The 14,788-nt window shown below is 30.8% G+C and overlaps 2 protein-coding genes across 3 annotated transcripts; one reads left to right on the forward strand and one right to left on the reverse strand.

Annotated features, from left to right (window-relative positions):
- Nucleotides 1-492: 492 nt before the first annotated feature.
- On the forward strand, nt 493-1,762 carry LOC125815192 (deoxyuridine 5'-triphosphate nucleotidohydrolase). Its single transcript, XM_049494607.1, has 3 exons — nt 493-844; nt 939-1,030; nt 1,291-1,762. Exons 1-3 carry the CDS (start codon nt 663-665, stop codon nt 1,533-1,535), a joined length of 519 nt encoding a protein of 172 aa, XP_049350564.1. The 5' UTR covers nt 493-662; the 3' UTR covers nt 1,536-1,762.
- A 2,223-nt stretch (nt 1,763-3,985) lies between these two features.
- On the reverse strand, nt 3,986-7,291 carry LOC125815178 (probable protein phosphatase 2C 34). Of its 2 annotated transcripts, none has more exons than XM_049494591.1 (6): nt 7,038-7,291; nt 6,019-6,307; nt 5,425-5,721; nt 4,810-4,927; nt 4,468-4,691; nt 3,986-4,226 (listed from the first exon to the last, which is right to left on the reverse strand). In XM_049494591.1, exons 2-6 carry the CDS (start codon nt 6,268-6,270, stop codon nt 4,014-4,016), a joined length of 1,104 nt encoding a protein of 367 aa, XP_049350548.1. In that variant the 5' UTR covers nt 6,271-6,307; nt 7,038-7,291; the 3' UTR covers nt 3,986-4,013. The 2 variants fall into 2 exon arrangements, with proteins under 2 accessions (XP_049350548.1, XP_049350549.1); XM_049494592.1 differs by lacking the exon at nt 7,038-7,291 and adding an exon at nt 6,443-6,735.
- Between the last annotated feature and the right edge of the window lie 7,497 nt (nt 7,292-14,788).

The raw sequence follows: 14,788 nt of genomic DNA on the forward strand, positions 1-14,788 counted from the left end.
ACTTATTACTTTCTCTGTTTGATCTGCTTTTTAAAAGAATGATCATTTTCTTCTTCTTTTTTAATACCTTTTTATTTTTTGACATGACATATTCAAACAATAATATTCATAGATATTTTAATATATTTGACGTTTTTTTAGTTTTACACTACAAAATTTTCTTTAATTTCGTGTCAAATTAAATATTTTCTCTGTCCCTAATTACTTGTCTACTTTCGAATTGTCACACCTATTAAGAAAATAATGATTGACATAGTGAGTTTATCATTTTATCTCTATTAATTATGAAGTGGATGAATTAAAAAATTCAGATTTTCAAGAAGTTCTATTTTTTCAAAGTAATTGATTGAAGATATAATAGGTAAAAAAAATTGTCCTTTTTTTATTTGTCAAAATAAATAAATAATTAAAGACAACTAAAAAAAGAAAAAGTCGACAAGTAATTAGAGACACTGGAGTAGTACTTAGCAATTTAATAGAGTTTAATGCAACCTCCGAACGAATGAGAATTTTCCATATCCCATTTTCCAATAGAGAACAAGGCGGGAATTTTTGGCGCCATTTCATTTTTGATAGTGAAAATTCCTCTACATAAACCTCCCACTCACTCTACAAACCCTAACATTCTCAGAAACTTGTCTTCAATATTCCTTCTTCCAAAAATGGCAGAAAATCAAATCAACTCTCCTGAGATCACAGAACCTTCTCCCAAGATTCAGAAACTGGACCACCCCGAAAATGGCAATGTCCCTGAAATCCCCTTTTTCCGAGTGAAGAAGCTCTCTGAAAACGCTGTTTTGCCCTCAAGAGCCTCTTCTCTTTCTGCTGGTTACGATCTATCCAGGTTTGCTCTCAGACTTTCACTGAGTTTTTTTTCGTTAAATCCATTTGGTAGTTCGAAATGTTTTTTCTAAATTGTTTGTTTTCTTGGTGTACAGTGCTGCAGAGACTAAAGTTCCCGCCAGAGGCAAGGCTCTAGTACCCACAGATCTCAGCATCGCTGTTCCTCAAGGAACCTATGCTCGTATTGGTAATTTCTTTCTTACTTTTTGAAATCTAAAAATATTCGTGATAGATTTTTTCCAGTTTTCTTAGTGTATGTTCCCTGTGATTTTTTAATTCCCTCATGTTTGGTGGACAATATTTTTTTGGGGAAAATTCTTCAGTGTACGAAAAGCAAGTGTTAATTATGTCAGTTCTACCTTTCAACACAACTTATCTCCATTCCTACCACACCCCTATGATTGCTCACGTTTGATATTTTTGGGGTGTTTTTTGGTTTGGTTATAGCGCCTCGATCTGGTTTGGCATGGAAGTATTCTATAGATGTTGGAGCTGGAGTCATAGATGCTGATTATAGAGGGCCTGTTGGGGTAGTGTTGTTCAACCACTCTGAAGTTGATTTTGAAGTCAAGGCTGGTGATAGGATAGCTCAGCTTATTGTTCAGAAAATTGTCACACCAGAGGTTGAGGAAGTTGATGATCTCGACTCAACTGTGAGAGGCTCTGGTGGCTTTGGATCCACCGGAGTGTAAAAAAAGTGGTCAGTACTAAAATATTGAAGTATCTAGTTTGGTAGGTTTTGACTAATGTTCGAATTCTGGGTAATACTAAAATCCCAGTAGTTGGTTTAGAGATTAAGCAGTGGGGGATTTTGGAATTGTATTTTTGGATCAAATGTATATCTCACTGATCTTAAATTGCCTCAGTGCATATTGATCTATATTATTAAGTACTTAATGAGTATATTGTTCTGACTTAATGCAAGCAGCAATGTGTTTATCTGTTACTAACTTCATCTTATGAGGGGATATCCATCATGTTTCATCTCCTAACTTATCTATTTTCACGAATTGAGGATGTTGCAGGTGATGCCGTGTCATCATTGGAACGATTTATTGGGATGAAAAAACCTAAAGCGAAGAGAAAAATCAATGAAGGTTTTTTATCTGTTATGAGAACTTCTATCTGAACGAAAACGGCTTCTTTGAGTTGTTTGTAAAGTCAATTGCTGAGAGGCAACTAGATATGGAGAGAAAAGATAAAGAGTTTTGAAATTAATGGAAGTTAAAGAAGAAAATGGAATGTTATTATGTAATTTAGATTCTATTAGTGAACCAAATGTTCGTGAATACATTCGACAAGAATAAAAACGAATAATAGCTAAAAGAAGTCAACAATGTCATCTAGCACAACCATAACAGTCAGTCCCATGTTCCAACACAACTCTATTTTGATGAGGATGATGGATTTGTAATCAACCTACTAGTACTAAGTTATTGTTATAATTTTGTAAAGTATTATGTTATTTAATGGATTTAACCTACTAGTATAATTTATAATATGTTATTTAATGATTATTGTGTTATTCATTAACAATATGTTTTATTGAGTCCGGAGCCTAAAGAGCAAAAAAAATTGTCAAAAATTTCAAAAGGGCACATCACTTTTTTTTCTAATCAAAAAAGCAAAATCGCTGCCCTAGCAGTGATTTCGTCTAAAAAAAAATAATAATAATAATTATTATTATTAAAAATCGCTGCCATTGTAAAAAAAAATAAAAAAAATTGTTGTGGCAGCGATTTTAAGTTAGAATTTTGTTTTTCCTTACACATCGCTATAGGGGCAGCGTTTTTCATGCCGAGTGCTATTATTTTCATGCCTATTATTTTTTATTAATAATATAAAAATGATAAACAAGACGACAGTATATTCAATAAAATTGTTGAAGCATGAGGAAAATTGAATTATATATCATAAATAATAATAAAAGAATATTAAATTCAAAAAAAAAAACTTTTTTTTTTAAATTCGCTGCTATAGCAGCGATTTTGAAGAAAAAAAGTTTTTTTTTTTGAGAAAATATGCAGTGATTTTTATTTTGTTTTGTCAGAAGCCCTTTTGGTTAATTTTTTTTTTGATGTGCCGTTTTAGTTTTTTTAAAGAAAAAGCACATATAGCTATTTCAATTTATTTTTTATTTATTTGAGTTATTTTGAATTATGAAAATATGAATATTTTTTAAAATTTTTACTTGTAAGTTTGTAAGTTAAGTTTAATAAAGTTTTTTTTAAAAAGTTTTTGAGCTTATGTTATAAGTTTTCAAGATTTGAATCTTTCGATGTTTATAAATTATTAAGTTATACTTATAACTTATAATTTAAATAACTTAAGTTTGTAATTTTAAAAAATTAAATAAACAAAAAGAAATACTAATAAAAGTATAAAACAATGACACAAATACTATTTTTAATTTTAATTAAAAATGATTTACTGGGACCGGAGTGGAACCGGGATGAATTGGTACCGATACCAAATCATAATACCGTTTCGTTTCGTGTACCGATTCAATATATCCCATTCTGTCCCGAATATTATCGGACCGAAATGGTACCGGTACAACCTGGTCCGGTGCCCAGTCTTACGGTAATATGCATCGATATAGTAATGGCTATGTTAATGGGGCAGGTCAAATACTATCATTTTCATAGCCGTTTGAAATAGCTTGAGTTGTACAATTATAGGCCTTAATTTCCTTGTTGACATGGTGCAGCAAAGTGGCTTTTGCTTTCTTATTTTCTTGGGCTGACTTTAGCTACACGTACATTTAACTCATTGTTTAGTCCGGTCCTATGTTAGGGAAACTTCCTAGACTTTATGGAGCAGAAAATTCAACACTTTTCCTTCAATTGCAGCTAGGCTTCATTGAACTTTAACTTCATCATCTAAGATACCTACTTCTGTAATTTATCATTCTTGCACCACTTGGAAGTATTCTCTAATGGAGAAATATTGTCAATAGCTATTCATATAGTCGATTCCAACTTGTTTGGAACTGAGGTTTACTTAAAGAGCACCTAGTTCTAAGACTTGTTTGATCTAATAGAATGATTTTTTTGTATCTAGACTAATACCAATCCATTTCGTGAATAAACTGTGAAAAAAAAAAACTCTAACCAAAGGCAGGTAGATGGAGAACACGAGAGACAGAAACTTGCGTTTTCTATCAAGTGTTATTTTGGAGTAGTTACAGGGTAAATATGCTGACAGAAATGCTTAGAATGAAAGAAGAGTACAATTGCTGAAATATCATCTACAGCTATCCCTCTCCTCTTACGTTTCCAAGCACGAACAGCACATTGAACAAGATACTTGGCTGCTTTTGCCCTATCTGGAGTTTCAGATACAATTTCTACTGCCTCTTCATTCGATATAACATCCCATACCTGCATTTAAGAAACTACACTTTAGTAGCCATCAAGGAAATTACAGTTAAAACGAAGATTTCTCGAAGTCTATGTAATACAATGTTGTTATCGTGGCCATGTCCTTCTGTTGAACTGATGAATCTTTGATCAAATACATATGCTTATCATTTTAGATATACATACTTTTGTTCTTATGTGCATAATTAAGAAATATGATAAGAGTAGTATATTTGGGGACAATCCAGTAGGCCAAACATACCCCATCTGTTGCCAGCACAACAAATTGGTCTTTGCTTGTGATATGCCTTTGAGTCACGTCAGGCACTGAAATTAGACCAAAATCTTTCACGCAATAGTCCCCGAAGGCTCTAGACATTGCCAATCCAGGGGAGGATTCATCGGGCAGCCATAATCGGTGCACCCCAGATTCATCATCTAAGCAAAATACTCTACCATTACATTGCAGTATTCTCTCAGTTTCCTCTGCAAGAAAAAGAAACATCAAACTAAAATACCATAAATACACATATATCCATTATATTGGAGTGTCATGTACAGTGGGGAGCATAGAGAGGAAGATAGAGGTATATATAGGACTCACGAGGTAGATTAGGCTTGAAATCAACAGTGAGCTGAACTGGTACCAAGTTGCCATCATCGCAAGTGGTAGCTAATACTGCACGTGAGTCGCCAACATTTGCTACAAATAAAACCTCACCCTGCAACACACTTAACATTAAGATAATTAAGCAAATTTTGCTGATCAGGGAACTATGAAGTTCATATTTCTGTAGAGATATAAAACATAAACTTAAAAAGTGTTAGGCTTCAAACTACTACCTCACCCAAGGTTTAGTTTACTCCCTCCATTTTAAACATTCAATAATTCAGCATACTTTTCTTACATTGAGTTTTACTTATAATCTGTTGAATATTTAACTGAAGGGGACACTCAAAAGCACAACATGGCTCTACACAACAAGGTTTAGTTTACTACTCCATTTTAATTTGTTTATCTTACGTTGCATTTTTCTACATTCTACATATTTTTAGTTTAAGATCACAGATTCAAAAAAAATTACTTTCATAAACTCTGTGTCAAGTCAAAAGTCTAAACTTGACAAACAAATTGAAACGGATGGAGTACTTTTTACAAAGCTAAGTTGGCAAAAATTGGAGGACAAGACAAGAATTACCAGATAGCTGAAGCAATTACCTGTCTGACTATTGTCAAAGCAGTGGTTCCACTGTAAAATGTATCAATTTTGGGATGGTGTTCCAGCTCCTGATCCACAGTTGCACATGCCTTTAAGAAGGACTCTTTCCATATGTTAAACCTTTGAACCTTTTTATCCAAATCTGGATCAGCTGAAGCCTCAGCTAGACTCTCCTGCCAAATGCAAAGCAACGATGATACTATCGATTCCCGAACCTGCTTTGACACAAAATGACCCCAAGGACCATGCCCATCAAATATACCACAGAATGTCATGTCTTGTTGGCATCCAAATTCCTGCAATGGTACAAAGAATCCATCATCATATACAATGCTGGATCTAGGATTTTCACTCATGGGGTTCGAAAAATAAAAATTTTAAAAATAATGCAGTCCCTATGAATCATCCAAATCTACCCTATATATAGTGTAAATTTTTGCCGAGGGGGGCTCAGGTGAATACCCTCCCGCCCCTCTAGATCTGCCACTGATCATATAGCTCAAACCAAAAGAAACTCTTACAAATTTATAGATACCACAACTGAGACTAGTGACTTCGTATTGATCACAAATAGGGAAGTAATTGAAATATACCTCCCAAACAATGAAGCAATCTTGATTTACGCCTTTTTCACCCCTCCTTGAGAATAATGAAGCAAAATTCTTAGAACCATCAACATTTACAGTCCCTGAAGACCTTAATATCAAGTCATTTCTCTTGGCTTCTTTAGCCATAGCCTCAACAGCATCTCTACCATCATATTTCCCATTTCCAGAACTATTCTTTCTTTTCTTCAAGGAAAAAGACCTTGCTAATCCATTAAACATTGAAGAAAAATGCCCCATTTCAACCTTTCTTTAATTTAACTACCCAAATACCCTCCTGCAGAAGAAAGGCAAGAAAATCTTGAGATTTATAGGTACAACAACCCCAAAAATATGCATATCATATTTAGTAAAAAACTGAAAAATACACACACACCCCATGACATGAATCAAGTAATTAGATATACTTAGCTGAGGTAAAAAGGGATGTGATCCGAGTCAGAAAGTTAAGAATCTACAGGTTTTAAAATTCAGAAATATCCAAAAATGATGAATCTGAGGAAGGATTAAAGAACCTTTTAACTATGCAAGAAAAGCAGAGAATATACAAACTCCAACTCGGAATTCCAACAACATAAAAATGTCAGAAGAATGAACAGATACCCATTAATCCATTAACACTAGACAATTCCCACCATGTATTTTTTAACATAAACGTAGAAAGACAACTTCTTTACACTTGAAAAACCTTGTCCCTTTTTTACCATTTTTCTCAATTACCAAACACAGTTTAATTAGCTGAGAACATAAAAACAAGAAAAAACCCCAAATAACTTTTGCAACAGATTATTGAAAATTGAACCTCGTCCACAAGGTGAAAGTTTGGATAGTCAACCAACTAACCTATCAAGATTCACTAAAAAGTTTAAAACTTTACTACTCCATATCTCTTTTTCTTCGTTTTCTTGGTAAAAAAAAAGTCCCAAAAAAAGAAAACAACTTGCTTAACCAAATAACACCCTTATGTTACTGAAACAGGGCAAAAAGGAAAAGACCATGTGAACCACCTTTGGTTTAACTTTCCGGTGGAATATGGTCGGAGAAATGGCCGGAGAGTTATTAACAGGTCGGAAAATCAGAAAAAAGATTGCCGGAAAATGACGAAATTCGAAGTGGGTTAGCTGAGAAATCGAGGGAAAAGAAGAGAATCCATTAAAAGATTACGTTGGTTTATGATCCTTTAAAGGGAAAGAGAAAAGGAGACAAACAGAGTTTGGTTTTATTTTTGTACAGTGACATTACTAACATACACGGTGCGTACATTAATTAACATGTGGTGTGCAACTTCCTTTGTACCTGTATTAATTATTTTCCTCAATTAACGAAATGTCTATATTACCCTTGATTTCGTCGAGATATTTTTTTGGCCATGCATTAATTTGCAATTATTATTTTTTTAACAACCAAGTTCTAAATTCGAATCTTTTAGCTGGAAATTTTGTTGATACTCAAACGAAATAGTACAATTGCATGTACTAATAAGGAAAGTCAATAACTTTTAAAAAAATTGAAGTAGTCTTTTTTTAAAAAATTATTTATATTAACTTTTCACCTACATGTTTAAGATACAAGATTAAAAGCCATCTTGGTATACTTTACATATACAATGTAGTCTAAGATCATAAAATTCAAAAAAAATCTACTTTCTCAAATTTCGTGTCAAATCAAAACTTGACAAACTAATTGAAACGATGAGAGTATTAAGTTTCCAAAAATCATTATTCCCTATATCTTATTTTATAAAATATGGTATTTAAATGTATGATATTTTTTTTTGAAAAAAATATACTTTTAACGCATAAACTGAATAGGGGCATATACATGAAACTACATATCAAAAATAACTTTAGATTTAGTGGTTTTCGACATGTCGTATCAATTCGTATTGGAACACATATTCAAGAATAAAGCAAAAATGTTAATTAGAAAAAACTTTATATATATATATATATATATAAAGTTGTGGATCTTCTCAATTAAACAAACAAAAAGGAAGAATCTCCCATAAATAGAAAAAGGAGATACTCATATCATGCATTTGTAGAGGTATGAAATTTCATTTTTTTACGTCATTAGAAACTTGAAACTTTTGTTATTAGCTAAAATGGATTTTCAAATGTATATGTTAAAAAAGCATAATGACTGAAAAAGTAAGATTAATCCTGATTATGGTTACAACTTATTACAAACTATACGTTTTTAGTTCATTTTCCAAAAAGTTACGTAATAAAGAACCTTTTTTTAACGTACTAAAGAACTTATTTACCCCCTTTTTATCATGGTATATATTTGATTTAATATGGAGTTTTAGATTAAAAATAGTTAAATATATAGAAAGTTTACATTTGAATTCTTGAGAGTTATTTAAATTTCAAAGAATAATGTCAGTTTGGTTGAGTTCATAATTATGTGAGAATACTAAAAATAATTGGTGCAATCATTAGTAAAAAATAATTTATTTCCTTAAATAAATTTAACAACAAAATATGATATGCATCGTGCATGTATGAACAGCTGATGCCTTTTGGAAGATTAAGTATGTTTTATTGTGTTTTACTTAACTTTCTCATTTACAATAATGGAAATCTCATTTTTAAATTAATAACATGATCGAATCATGTAGGTTGTCAAATATTTTGTGTTCAGAGAGTTATTGAATATGAATTATTTATCTAAATATTTAATGTGTTATTCAACTAACCATGTGAGTTAAGGTCTGAAATACAATTTCCTTGAAACATTGTAAGCTGTCAAAATACAGTTTTTTTCTCTTAATTAAAATGAAATGATAATTCTAACTAATATCGAACAAACAATTATATAATGATTAAAATACTTGAGTAAACTAAAGACGTGGATAAACTTGGAAGGTTGAACAAGATTGAGTTAATTAATTAAATAACTAGGCGGTCCACATTGCTGTGCGAAGTATTATTTATAACTTTATATTATATATATATTATAGTTCCTAGATAACGCAATTATGTTGATATGATTAATTATTAGCTGTTGGTTTAGTAACTTTTAATTATTTAAAACACAAACGTACAGTTTGTCTCCAGATGCCATCCGTAGAGATAACTGAAGTGTTGGCTAACACTATTTGATGAATTAGAGGTTAAAGTTACTATAGTTAGGAAATAAAATTCTCCGAGTAACCAGAGGCCGAGGTAAAATTTGAGTTTTATGCCTTCAAAATTTTAATTTTTTAAGTTATTAAGTTCTAAAGTAAAGTAATTTGTATTGAATTTTTTAAATAAATAAAGAATTTAAACTAAAGCTATTGAATTCGTAAGAAGTATTTATTACTACTAGAAGAAGGAAACTTCTTTTGCGTCCAATCACAGAGCCGTAATTAACTGGTAAATAATTTTTAAAACTGAGTTACCAGTCAACTCTTTGGTTGGTATAGGTTTCTGACATAAGCAATACTAGCGTAGGAATGAAATTCAAAATGAGAAAAATATATTAATTAGGGAAAAGAAAAGGGAATTGAAGTTAATTTATCAGAAAGACAAAAGGATAGTATACATTATCTTCATGTATAAACTTCCATGTTAAGTAGGATAAAATATGATCAAGACCTTAATAATCCAGCATACTTGAGCATTTTATGCCAATTTTATAGCTAAGGATAATATAAAGTGAGGTTTGACTTGTAAAAAAATGTAGCATCCAATAATCAATGGCATCAAACTATAGTTAGTTGTCGTACATTAATATCACAAGTTTCATATTATTAGTTCCGGTACATAAGAATTAAAATAAGGATAGTAAATGCATAATCTCAAATCAAAAACAAATTGTTCCTAAATAAATATAGTAGTATCGCAGTTTATACAAGATCTTTTAAAATCTTGATAACCGATAAAAAAAAATGTTAAAAAACAATATTTGTTCTTTTTAATAGATCTTACACGCATAAATTTAAATTAGCGATAATCTCAAAATAAAAAAAAATCTTATCCTCAAATCCCAGTTATTTGGCTGCCAAGAAAGACGGAGATAATTAATAGAAAATAAAATAGGGTAAAACATTTTTAAAAAATTATAAAAAAAAAAAAACAGAAAAAAACGTGACAATGGCAGTCTAAGGACTGAAATGTATTTAATCCCACATGGTGTAGACTGAACCCTGATATGGTCGGGATAAAATCCAAGAATAACATATAGGACCCTCTTCTTGAATCATCTTAATTATTATTCTTTTTCTTTTTCTAGTAACTATTGATTTTCAATGTGCTTTTATTTTGAGCATGTGGTTTTGGACCGCAATAATGTTAGAAGATGTACCATATGATGTTTGACAATTATTCAAAATTTCAAACTTCATGAAAGTAGACTCCAATATCAAAGATATTATAAATGATCTATAAAATCCAAAAAACGTGTATTTCGCAAGTCAAAAATTCGCTAACTACAACAAGAAGGGAAAATGACAACTTGAAATCAAATTTCGTCTTTAAATTTTCAATACTTTCATCAATCGGGAGTGTAAATTGACACATGACTTCAAAACATACTGTATATTGAAGAAAGAACCTAATATTTTGAACCACAAATTTATAAATCAAAGGTGAATAAGTAGTTTTAATTGAAGAAGAAAGATGCGTGCCAAAAAGATGAGACATGGCATTTAATCTAAATTGCACTAAGAACTCACAATTAGGTCTTTCCTTAATAGGATACTTCAATATACATCATTTCTTGAAGAATATAAAATAATTACAAAGGACAAATATACTTTAGTTACCAAATGGGAAAATATAAAATGTGTGGCATTGAAACATTATTACTAAATTAAAATATAAAGTGTGATGCCAATCAGCTAAGAAATATGTGGAGGAAATAGAAATGTCGGCGTGAGGGTCCCCTTGTTTTTACTTTACCTAAATTTCTTCAATATATGTAAGTAGTAGTTATTATTAATTAAATTAATTAAATATTTATGTTCCTTTGACGACCAATTAAAGATTTTTTAACTTGGAAGTTTAATTCCATTTTATTTGGGTTAGATGGTCACATTCACCTATCAATGATTTATTATTTATGGTGGACCCTATAATTAATTGCTCACTAGATTCGATGGGTCGGTAACAATCCAATACAAATTATTACCCCACTTAGCTAATTATACTTTCTACTAAATCATAATGTTAAGTGTTTTTCAGAATAATCCTAAGAATCAATAATCTGTTCCAATTGATCACGTAAACACACGATGAATTGTTCCTATTAAATAACTTTGTGTTCAAATTTTAATAGATTTTTTATTTGTGTTGTGAAGTACCGTTATATAGATAAGTTAATAACTTAAATTAGATTACCTCCTTTATTTTATTTATTAGCCTCAATTTGAACAAATTTGAGATTTTACGGATTTTTAAGACTAAATTAGCTACGTAATAGACGCTAGAGAATATACACTAAAACTTGAATTAAAGATACTGCCTATGTCCCTAGCTAATTACTTGTCAACTTTTGAATTGACACACCTATTAAGAAAATAATTATTGATATAGTGAGTTTACCATTTTACTCTTATTAATTATGATGTAGATGAATTAAAAACTTAAGATTTTGCAAAAAGTTCTATTTTTTTCAAAGTAATTAATCGAGGGTATAATAGATAAAAAATTTGTCCTTTCTTGATTTGTCAAAATGGACAAGTAATTAGAGATAATTAAAAAAAAGAAAAGTGAACAAATAATTAGTTACAGAGAAAGTATTTAATAAAGTTCCTTTATCAATATTTAATTGGTCATGAATCAAAACAATTAATAGTTCGATTCATGCAACTATTATGATAATAGGTGATGCTTTCATGATAGTAAAGTGCACCTCTTTATTTGAATATCCACTTACAGATTTGATTGTTATCATTTTTGCAAGAGCTATAAGGCTATTTATTATTTATAAATAAAATGTACTGTTAAATATGTCGATGTACTAGATAATAGAGTTTGGAAAGGGAAATAAGTGTGAGAGGTAAATTGCCAACAATCAAATGTGGGGCGGCAGTGGCACTGCAAAGTTATTGACTTTTCTCTTTGGAATACTGCAAAATTGACCCTTCAATTCTACCACTAAGTACTGACTTCATACTCTCTATAAACATTTTTTCCTAATCTCTAGACATGTTTTTGTTACCTCTTATATATCCGCCTTTTCATCTTTTCCTTCAAAGTCACACGTATCTAAGAATTATTAAGGACTCATTTTTCTTGGTACAGTTATTAACATGTGACAATTGAAGAAACTATGTTGAATCATGAAAATACGAGGAAAGTGTCATCAACTTCAATAATTCTTACCCTCTATCTCCCCATTGTAAAAAGCTTTTCGTATATTAATTAGGCCCTTTCATGAGATAATTTTCTTTTATACGGTAACAAATTAAGTCTCAACCTCTAAAAAATAATCTTCCCTCTACCTATTAGGGTTGCCACCTTCTTTTCTCTGTTTCAATCACTACGGTAGGCAATAACGAAAATTAGTGAAAAGTTGTAGAAATTAATTTTCAACTAAAACTTCCGCTCTTGTTTGTGATTATTTATTCCATCCATGTCTAACATTAGGCTTTCCTCAGCCGCAAATGTGCGACAATACATTGTATCCAAAAAAAAATATCTCTAATTAGTATAATTGCGCTAAAAGTAAACTTAAGTCGATCAGTTTATAACTTGTCTGTTTGATTTTAATTAGCTTTCCCAATTTAATTCGTCCACATTAGGATGACCAAATCTAAAATAAGTAAAAACCATATCTAAACCACCTCCAACATTGTGACCTAAAAACGTAAGTTAGTCAAAAAGATACCCTCATGAAAAGGCAATAAACTTGGTCCAATGCAAAATGTACAACAATTTTAATTTTGTCAAGTTATATAGGTGTATTAATGATCATTATTTGGTCATCAACCACTTCCACATGAAAGGGAATTAATAAAGTGAAGAAGAATATATGGACACGGAATGTAGTATATAAGTTGAACTTGACTCACATGAAAATTGAAATTACAGGATATTATCCATACTAAGGCCATGCGTCTGCAGTAATAACTCACAATATGGATCAAAGACAATTGAGACAATGGCAACGTAATCTGGTACCCATACTTTCTTTTACTACACATGTAAAATGTATATGTACAAAGATTCTAACACACGTACATTAAAAAATGAAAAAATGTCTCACGTTGATTGTTGATGAGATAGGTGATCTCTTTTTAAGACTTGATCAGTCCTCTTGTACTTCAGCTAGTTTTTGAGATGTGAGTTAGACCCCAATATTTTATCTAATTCGATCTAAATAGTATAATTACGATAAGTTACTCTATCACTCGAATACATAATTCCACTTTCATCGACTAACTTTTTCTTTTTCATTATTACGAATCCTTCCAAATCAAAAAAGTTTTATTTTGTGTCTTGGTGGTCCTTGCACCCACAGTGGACCAAGACAAAAGTTCTCACTTAATTTCTGCCACGGCGATAGGAGTTGCAATTAATTGTGCGTCCCATGTGTTTGGATAATCAAAATAATATGTGAAGCGCCTCGACGCGTGCATGTAAAGACAATATACTTAAAATACATTTTGCCAATTACGTATTCCAACGCTCTTTTAGTATATAAACTAAAATAAAAAAAACAATTGAAACTATTAAACTTCAATTGTATAGTAATTTATTTTGAGATAGTACTAGTTACTTCTTTCTTTCGTCACTTTTATTTGTCCACTTTAAATTTTACACACACTTAATTAATAATCAGTATGAGTACTATTTTACCACAATATTGATGTTAGTTAATGTATAGTCTTATGTTTGGAGAAATAATTTGATGAGGACAACATAGGAAAAAAAATCTTTTCTTTTATATGTTAAAAATAACTAATAAAAATTAAAATTTATTAAGGACAAATAAAAGTGAACAGACAAACTACCGTTCACTAGTTTCTTCCCAAGACGATGGAGATAGGACTTGTCCCATGAATTGGGCCACCGATGCATTACCATTTATTAGACACAACAACAATTAGTCATCGATCTCAATTCACAACAGGAAACTTGCTGGAATTTGGACGGTGATAGATATGACTCAACACGGAGACCAGCCCTTTTTTTCTCTCTGTATTTTCAATCTTCTTTGATTTGATTTTGACTAGATTAATTGAAGTTGTTATAAGCACCGCAATATAATGCGTGTTATCAATTTAGGGCCCCGTTTAGCCATGTGATATAGTATCATGATATGAAATCATGAGATGAAATTAAAGGTTTGTTTGGACAAGCGATATGAAATTTTTGTGTTGTATATTTTCTCATAAACATAAAAATCTCATAAGTTGTAAAACTATTAAAATAGCCCCAATTGTTTATTCAATCTTATCAAATAAACAAAAAATTATAAAATCGCATAATAAATTATTACAAAGTTATTTGTTCTCCACTTAAGTAATTGTTTCATCTAACTTTAATTTAATAAAAAAAATTAAACATAAATTGTATTGTACTAGTCTTTAATATAATCCTCCCACATAGTACGGACAATTTTCTCAAGTTGAACTTGCATTTCTCTATCATGTGACCAAGAAGACGAACCAACATTGTTACTTTGAGCCATTTGTTGGTCAATATCCTCTGCAACTATATCTTCATGTTCATAGACCGTAAATATTTCATCACTACTTTGGTATTCTCGCAAATAATTATGTAACACTACACAAGCTATGACAATTTTCACTTGTGTATCAATA

This window comes from Solanum verrucosum, unplaced genomic scaffold (genome assembly GCF_900185275.1).
Source record: "Solanum verrucosum unplaced genomic scaffold, falcon-dt-bn FXZP01000261.1, whole genome shotgun sequence".
NCBI classification, from domain to species: domain Eukaryota; kingdom Viridiplantae; phylum Streptophyta; class Magnoliopsida; order Solanales; family Solanaceae; genus Solanum; species Solanum verrucosum.

Coding starts and splice junctions, on each gene's coding strand:
- LOC125815178 (XM_049494591.1), bottom strand. CDS start 6,270: ATGGGGCATTTTTCTTCAATGTTTAATGGATTAGCAAGGTCTTTTTCC. Junction 5,722..6,018: donor ATTGCTTCATTGTTTGGGAG/GTATATTTCAAT, acceptor GTACCATTGCAG/GAATTTGGATGCCAACAAGA. Junction 4,227..4,467: donor TTGTGCTGGCAACAGATGGG/GTATGTTTGGCC, acceptor TCTTAAATGCAG/GTATGGGATGTTATATCGAA.
- LOC125815192 (XM_049494607.1), top strand. CDS start 663: ATGGCAGAAAATCAAATCAACTCTCCTGAGATCACAGAACCTTCTCCC. Junction 845..938: donor GCTGGTTACGATCTATCCAG/GTTTGCTCTCAG, acceptor CTTGGTGTACAG/TGCTGCAGAGACTAAAGTTC. Junction 1,031..1,290: donor AGGAACCTATGCTCGTATTG/GTAATTTCTTTC, acceptor GTTTGGTTATAG/CGCCTCGATCTGGTTTGGCA.